Below are 8,652 nucleotides of genomic sequence, written 5' to 3' on the forward strand. Positions count from 1 at the left end.
TCTGTTACGTGCCTGGTGTGCTGGTGGTGCCAGGGTTGAGCGGCTCAACAAAGTTGAGGCAATGTGAACTTGGGTCTTTGCTTGCAGTTCTCAGCACTCCCTCTGTGGCATTGGCAAAGGTGAGCTCAGCACCTTAAAACTTCGGAATAGAATTCCCTCTTTCACGCTGAGAAATGAGATTTGAATTTCTCTCCACAGGAAGGTGTGGTTATCAGAGCTGTAGACCATCCCCTGCTTCCCACGTGCTCTGTGGAGCTTCATCTGCGGGTGCCAAAGCCCCATCTTGCAATGGAATCCTGCTTGCGTGCAGGACAGCAAACGCTGCCCCAGGGATGTGCTGCAGAAACCCTTCTGCACACCCACCCATGTTCCCATTAGTCCCACTTGCCTCGAGACTCTCCACAAAGGCACAATTTGCAGCCATCATCAGTCTGGAGACTGCAAAAGTTGGAGTATAAAGAGCACGCTTTTAAATTTCAGCCTTTCATGTTCTCGGAAGAACATGACTTCACTGACTTCCTGCACACTTCCCATGGTCAAAGTTATTGCACCCTTAATGGTCCTGGGAGGAAAACAAGCCTCCAAAATGAGGTGTGCAGGAGTTCTGGAAGTTCTGGTTGCTCCGTTTGTTTGGCCCAGTGCAGAGAAGGCTCTATGGTGGCATAGAGCTCCTCACTGCAATGCATCTCCTCTTGTCCTACAGTCACTCATGTCCAACAGCCCCTCGTGGCCCTCATGGTTCTGCAGCTCCCATCATGGTTTCAAGCACCCAGTGCAATCAGATGAGCCCCAACAGGTGGAGGGGGAGCAGGAGTTGCTGCTGCCGCATCCGTGCCTTTTTACTGCCAATCTTTGGGTGGAGAGGGGCTTTGTGTCCAAACTCCCCCCCGCTGTGGGTGCAGATGACAGGGCAGGAACCTGCAGGTGAAGCTGTGCCCGAGGCAGCAGCCGATGTCGGATGCGTCAAGGGGAAACCTGCTGCATCGCTTCTCCCACCGCCGTCGCACGGCAAGCGCTCACCCTGCAATTATAAGGAACCCAGTCCTCACTTTTAATTTTCACTTGGCGATTAATATCTGCAACCTCATTAAGTTATTTCTGTGGTCGGGAGCGTCTGCGCTCGCCCATGCCTCACTGGGGGCACCGCACGGGGAAGCTGCAGGCAGCACTTCCAGGACGGACCCGCAGGAGTGGGGCTGCCCCATTTCTCCCCGTGCCCCAAATCCCCATTGCGTTCTCAGCGTGAGCACTGTGGAGCGCAGCCCCCACCGTTTGCCCTCCGTCCATGGGAGGAGAGGAGGTTCTGAAATACTTCCCCGCATGTTTCCAGCGCTGCCCCGGTGCCTCCCACACCCTGGGGCGTGGGGATCCTCCCTCGGTGTCCTTTGCACACCAGCCCTCTCCCCATTGCTCTCCCTATATATTGGAGCCCCGCGGAGACGCGTCTCCTCACCGACGTGCTCCGGGCAGCAGCATGCAGGCAGAATCATCTCCTTCCATTCCCCACCAGAAGATGATGTCCAGCACAGCCTCCAGCTCCGGTAAGCGACCTCTCCACGTACGCAGGGCTGTGGTGGTTGGCTGCCCGCTCAGCTCTGCTCTGCGGTCCTTCAAATCTCCTCCTGGAGGTTCTGCTCCTGGGACACTCTGGAAGCATAAAGCTTTCCACACGTGAGGATGTCTGGTGTTTTCTCTGCCTGGAGAGGGTTCCTTTTCTCCTCTGCCAGGTAGCATTTAGGCATACTGATAATTAAAAGCTAACTTCTTTTAACCTTTTAACTTCTAACTTCTTTTTGTCCGCTTATTCTGACTTTCATGCACCTGTAACAAACTGTGCCGGGCACTGGCAGGGAGCCCTCAATGCAAAGTTTGGGTTTGGTGGGGCATTTTCTGCAGGGGAAGGGAGAAGGGGTGGCTCCGTGGTGCTCCGGGTAAGGAGCAGCAGCCCCATGTCCTGTGCTTCCCGCAGAACATGCTGTCCTCAGGGAGAAAACCTTCAAAAGCAAACATGAAACTGAGTCAGCAAAGCTGAGTTGTGAGGTTTGATGTGGGTTCTCTCCCTCTCCTCAGGCTTGTTGTGGTAAATGGGGAAGAACAGAAACAAAGAATCACAGAATCCTTTGAGTTGGGAGGGGCTCTTAAAGGCCATCTGGTCTCACCCCACTGCGATGAACAGGGCAAGGTCCTTTCCACCCAAACCTCTTCTATGGTTTTGTGGTTCTGAGGATGATCTGTAAGGACCCTTCCAATCCAACCATTCCATAGTCGACCTTTAAGGACCCTCCCAACCCAACCATTCCATGATTGACCTTTAAGGACCCTCCCAACCCAACCATCCCATGGTTCCATGGATGACCATTAAGGTCACAGAATCGTTTGAGTTGGAAGAGACCCTTAAAGGCTGTCCAGCCCAATCCCACACAGTGAACAGGGACACCCGCAGCTCCACCAGGTGCTCTGCACCCCATCCACCTGATCTTTAATGCCTCCTGGAGGGATCCTTTTGGAGGTGGTGGGTCTGGGGACTTCTTCGGGTGCATGTGGGCATCCTGGCTCACTCTGGATGCCCATCTTCATCTTTGGAGGCCTCACTGGTGGGTGCTGGAGGGCCATCACCTGCCTTGCCTGCGGCTGATGTGGTCCCACTGCCGCAGGGGATACTCTCAGACCGCAGTGGCTCCAATGAGGCACTCAGCCTTTGCCAAAAGGGCTTTCAAAACTCTCGCTGCCAACTATTTTCCATTCCTTCTTGTTCCCAATGCAGCCCAGTGTGGAGCGTGCGGTCCCGGCTACGCCTCTCCCCTGGATGCAATGAAAGGTGAGTGCATTGCGTGGAGCTTTGGGGACCAGCCCTGTGCTGGCTGTTGGTGAAGGTGAAGATGAGAGCAATGCTTTCAAGATCAATGAGCTCCACCCGCAGAGGAGGTTCCCAGCAGGTGCCAGGGAAGCATTCGTCTGGGGCCAAGCCTCAGTTGCATCATGGTGTCAGAACTTTTCAGAGTTCAGAATAGCTTGGGATGGGTCACAACCTGCACAGAGCCACCCAAGGCTTCGCAGGGCAGAACCCAGAGGGAACGGTGCTGCTGCAGCCCCACTCAGATCTGCAGGGAGTGGAGATGGCTGGGGGGGAATTCCGGATTTTCCGGACACTCTCCGGAGCACGGCGTCACGCTCTGCTCCTGGTGACTGCTCAGAACCTGCTGCAGTAAAATCTGCCCTCCCAGGCTGTTTGCTCGGGAACTTTGCCTGGAAATCCTTCTGGCTGCACTGCCAGAACTCCGAGCTCTCGTGTGAAAAGCTCAAGGAAAGCATCACCTGCTGCAGTCCCTCCCTTAATCCTCCCTTAATCCTCTGCGCTTCGCAAGCAGCTCCGAAACCTCAGTCCTGGAGTTTGGTGCTGCTCCCTGACTCCCATCCCCGAAATACCTTTCAGCAACGCAAACAACTGCAAAGGACTGAGTGCTTAAAGACTGATAAAGGGCTGATAAAGGCACAGTGTTGAAAAGGCAGCAGCTATTGCTGCTTTGGATCAGCTCCAGGCTCCGAGATCACCTCTCCCTGTTTTCCACCTCTTTCTCCTCCTCAGCATTTCTCAGACCAGTTCCACCCCCTCGCTTTGCTTTGCTGTGTCAGCACTTTTTGACATGGGTACCACCCCTGCAAGGCGAGGAGGCGGTGGGGTTGGGGTGCTGTGGGTCACCACACTCTGCCTGGGAACCAGAACCCAGCAGGGCTGTCACTGCTCAGTGGGGTCTTTGTCCCCTTGGCTTCAGCCTGGCGAGAGTTCCACCTTTCCACGTATTTTTAAGGCTTGGTGGAAATGGTGGAAACGAGACACACGGAATCACAGAACACCTTGAGCTGGAAGGGACCCCATGGAATATCCCAAGTTGGAAGGGACCCAATGAGTTGGAAGGGTCATCGAGTCCAACTCCTGGCTCCACACAACACCACCCAAAAATCGCACCCTATGCATGAGAACACAGCGTGCTTTGGTTCACGGGACCGGTGGGGTGACCCAAGGCCATGGCAATCCATAGGATACCCCAAACCCAATGAGCCCAACTCCCCCGGGGCAGCCATCTCCAGCCCCAGGCATGCAGGGATGTGGGAATCCAGCTGTTCCTGCTGACGCTGATGCAAGCAACGTTTCCATCTTGAAAGGTCCACGGGAGGAGATTGTGTATGTGCCCTGCATCTACAGGAACACCGGCAGGGGGAAACCTGACTTTCTGGCCACCGTGGACGTTGACCCCAAATCTCCGCACTATAGCCAGGTACCAGACGCTTCACCTCAGTGCTGATCGGGTGGCAGTGATCGACCTCCATGTGAGCGGGACTGGGGCTTTGCAGGTGATCCACCGCCTGCCCATGCCCAACCTGGGGGATGAGCTGCACCACTCGGGCTGGAACACCTGCAGCAGCTGCTTTGGGGACACAACCAAGAAGAGGAACCGCCTGATCCTGCCCAGCCTGATCTCCTCCCGCATCTACGTGGTGGATGTGGGGACCGACCCACGGGCTCCCAGGCTCTTCAAGGTACGTTGGAGGCGGTGCTGGGACCATCAGCCCTGTGAGCCCGACGAGTGCCGCATCACCGGGGACAGCTTATGGAGCTTGTGAAATCCTGCAGGTTGTCAATCCGGAGGATGTCTTCTGGCAGTGTGACCTGGGCTACCTGCACACCTCCCACTGCCTGGGCAGCGGAGAGGTGATGATCAGCACGCTGGGAGACCCGGCCGGCAATGGGAAAGGTATGGGGCCGGGCAAGCGGTCCCATGTCCAGCACCATCCCAAGATGTCTGCATCACCCTGCTCCATATTTTGTTATCTTAGAACACAGCTGGGTGTTATCTTAGTTCACCTGGGTGATTTCCTCACTACCAAGATGCGTTTGGTTTTGCTCCAGGTGGCTTCGTTCTGTTGGATGGGGAGACCTTCGACATCAAGGGGAACTGGGAGAAGGGCGACAAGAACCCACCGATGGGTTACGACTTCTGGTACCAACCGCGCCACAACGTCCTGATCAGCACGGAGTGGGGAATCCCCAAGTACCTGGGATATGGGTTTAACCCAAATGACCTGAAGAAAGGTGAGGAAACGGTTGTTGAAGTGCTCCAGGAGAGGTGCTGAGCAGCACTGCCACGAGGCCAAATTCCAGCCCTTTTCTGCCAATTCAGTGGGCATGGAGCAAATTGAGACAGCCTGCTTGCTGTCTTGCACACAAATTCCCAGAGCTCACTTGGATTTAAAACACAGGCAACACAGGCTGGATTTCAGCGGTGGGGTGAGGGATGAACCCCACCTCAGCCCAACACCCCCACTGGTGTCCCTCCCTTCAGGTCTCCTCCTAACGAGGATCTTTCCTGGTGGGACCCAGCAGGAGCGATGTAGATGTGGCTCTTCAGCCCATGGTTCAGTTGGCGTGGTGGTGATGGGTTGACCACCATGTCAGGATCATCAGGTCCACCATGGGTTGACGTCCTTGGAGGTCTTTGCCCACCTTACTGAGTCTATGAATGGGGACGGGGTGGCCGCTGGACTTGGTGATCTTGGAGGGTTTTCCCAACCTTAACAACTCTACGATTCTATCATCTGTGCTGGGGGCCATCGGGGCTCACCTGGGCCCACGGCACATCTGTGGCGGCCCCGTTCCCCACCGCATCCCCTCAGAACCCCCTGCCCTCTCCCAGGGCGCTACGGCCGCCGCCTCAACGTGTGGGACTGGACGACCCACACCTACGTGCAGGCCATCGACGTGGGTGAGGATGCAGCACCGCTGGAGATTCGCTTCCTGCACAACCCCGACGCGGCTGAGGGCTTCGTGGGCTGCACCATCAGCAGCGCCATCCACCGCTTCTACAAGACGGAGGTGCGTGTTGGGAGGGTGCTGCCCTGCGCCGGGATGCCATCCAGGCTGCAGCTGCAGGACCTGTTCTGACCAGCAGTGGTTTATGTTGGGATGATGGGATTTGGAGGATTTGAACCTTGCTTGTGGATTTATACAATGTGAGCAATGTTCTCAGTGCTTATTGTGCGTAACAACAAACCGGGCGAGGAGAACCTTTTTGACCAAACCAGTTAATCCAGTTGGAAAGCCAGACAGGTTCCAGGCCCCACAGCCCTGCCTCAGGTCCCGGCTCCTCTGCTGGCCCTATAGAGCCAGACGCGAGCTTTGCATCCCTCTGCTGGATGCACACATGGCGTCCCCCACCCTGGGGTCTTTTCCTGCCCACTCTGAGCCCCATGGGGCCGTGCTCTGTCCCTCAGTGCGGTGACTGGGCAGCTGAGAAGGTGATCCAGGTCCCTAGCAAGAAGGTGGAAGGCTGGCTGCTCCCGGACATGCCAGGTGAGTGTTTCCCCATGAGCTGCTGTGTGCCCGCTGCCTGCTGTGCCGCTCGTGTGCAACTGTGCTGTGCCACCCCCAAGGCTTCATCACCGACATCCTCATCTCGCTGGACGACAGGTTCCTCTACTTCAGCAACTGGATACATGGGGATGTCCGCCAGTACGACATCTCTGACACCCGCAGGCCCAGGCTGGTGGGACAGGTGAGGTGGCAGCAGCTCGCCCCATTGCCGGGGGGGGACAGGTCCCGTGCCACCACCGTGTCACCTCTCTCTTGCAGGTCTTTGTGGGGGGCAGCATCTCCAAGGGAGGGCCTGTGGTCGTGCTCAGAGATGAGGAGCTGCAGAGCCAGCCGGAGCCATTTGTCATCCAGGTGAGCTCCACTTTGCTCTTCCCACCTCCACCTTGAGCCTCCGACTACGTGGGGCTGTGGTGGTGAGGATGGGGAGCACCCAATTCCTCTGGTTCTGCATCCAATGAGGTGACATCATGGCTGGGTGGCGAGGCTCTGCTGGCTTTCCACCATGTCCCGTGGGACGACAGCATGGCTGGGTGGCAAGGACCCCATGCTTCTGCTCCACATTTCCCATGGGATGACACCGTGACCAGGTGGAAAGGTTCTGGTGGTTCTCCACCGCATCCCATGGGATGACATCATGGTTGAGGTGGCACAGTTCTCTACCATGACCCACGGGATGACAGCGCAGCCCTGTGGTGAGGTCCTGGTTGTGCTCCACCACGTCCTATGGGACAATGCCACGATCGGACACAGAAGACCCTCTGGTTCTGCTCCACCATCCGCTGCTCACCGCGTCTCCCCTCCACCTCCCGCAGGGCAAGAAGGTGCCGGGGGGCCCTCAGATGATCCAGCTCAGCCTGGATGGGAAGCGGCTCTACGTCACCACGTCGCTGTACAGCGCCTGGGACCGGCAGTTCTACCCCGACCTCATCAGGTGGGAGCAGCCGGGCGTCCGGCCACGGTGCCCACTGCCATGGGAGGGGCTGTGCCCCCTGACCCCCCAACGCCCCCCGCAGGGACGGCTCCGTCATGCTGCAGATCGACGTGGACACGGAGAAGGGCGGTTTGAGCGTCAACCGCAACTTCCTGGTGGATTTCGGGAAGGAGCCGGGAGGGCCCTGCATGGCACATGAGATGCGTTACCCCGGAGGGGATTGCACCTCTGACATTTGGGTTTAGGGCCGCCCGCCGCCACCTCCCATTGATGGGTGCTGCCCCACAGCGGTGCTGAGGGCACAGCTGGATAAAGAAGCTGGAGGCCCACTGCTGTGCTCACCCAAAAGCTTCCTGTGCCCCACACAATGCATCCCATACCCTACATCCCATATCCCACATCCCCTATCTTGCATCTTGCACCGTACACCCTGCACCCCGTATCCCATACCCCACATCTCTCATCCTGCATCCAGTACCCCTCACCCACATCCTACACCCCATATCCCACATCCCCTATCTGTCATCTTGCATCCTACACCCTACACCCCATATCCCATATCCCACATCCCACACCTGCATCCCAGCCCATCCTGCAGCCCTCAGGTCCCTCCCGTGCCAACAGAGGGTGCAGCGATCAACCCTGAGCACCCCACAATAAAGCAGAGACCTCTGCACCACCGCTCCCTCATCTCCATCCTTTCCCCTACCTCTGTTTGTTCCCCAAAAGCTGAGCCCTGTTGGTGCGCACGCACACGCTGCCAGCTCAGCCTGCACACACTGCACACACAGTGCACGCACACACACCACACGTGTGCACATGCTGCACGCTGTACATGTTGCTGTGCACATGTTGCTCACACACTGTATGCACATTGTATGCACACTGTGCACACATTGCTCACACACTGCATGCACATTGTATGCACACTGTGCACACGTTGCTTGCACACTGCATGCACACTGTATGCACAATGTATGCACACTGCGCACACGTTGCTCGCACACTGCATGCACACTGTATGCACACTGTATGCACACTGCGCACACGTTGCTCGCACACTGCATGCACACTGTATGCACACTGTATGCACACTGCGCACACGTTGCTCGCACACTGCATGCACACTGTATGCACACTGTATGCACACTGTGCACACGTTGCTCGCATACTGCACGCATATTGCACGCACACGCTCCACGCGCACCGCTCGTTTACCCCCACGTCCCCTCCCTCGATTCCACCAATCAGGAGCTGTTGCTAGGCAGACTTCAGCTCGATGGCGCCACTCAGCAGCGCAGCCCCGCTTGTATCCGGGTAGGACAGCCTCTAGCAGCCAATCGCATTAAAG

At 57.1% G+C, this 8,652-nt stretch overlaps 1 protein-coding gene across 1 annotated transcript; it reads left to right on the top strand.

Annotated features, from left to right (window-relative positions):
• The first annotated feature begins 1,338 nt into the window (after positions 1 to 1,338).
• Positions 1,339 to 8,165, top strand: LOC100543274 (methanethiol oxidase-like). The gene is made up of 12 exons (XM_003212803.3): positions 1,339 to 1,541; positions 2,765 to 2,818; positions 4,165 to 4,277; positions 4,354 to 4,539; positions 4,634 to 4,754; positions 4,910 to 5,092; positions 5,694 to 5,872; positions 6,271 to 6,349; positions 6,430 to 6,551; positions 6,629 to 6,721; positions 7,183 to 7,301; positions 7,384 to 8,165. The coding sequence occupies exons 1-12, from the start codon at positions 1,475 to 1,477 to the stop codon at positions 7,544 to 7,546; spliced, it is 1,479 nt and encodes a 492-aa protein (XP_003212851.2). The 5' UTR covers positions 1,339 to 1,474; the 3' UTR covers positions 7,547 to 8,165.
• The last annotated feature ends 487 nt before the right edge of the window (positions 8,166 to 8,652 follow it).

This window comes from Meleagris gallopavo, chromosome 27 (assembly GCF_000146605.3).
Source record: "Meleagris gallopavo isolate NT-WF06-2002-E0010 breed Aviagen turkey brand Nicholas breeding stock chromosome 27, Turkey_5.1, whole genome shotgun sequence".
Classification (NCBI taxonomy): domain Eukaryota; kingdom Metazoa; phylum Chordata; class Aves; order Galliformes; family Phasianidae; genus Meleagris; species Meleagris gallopavo.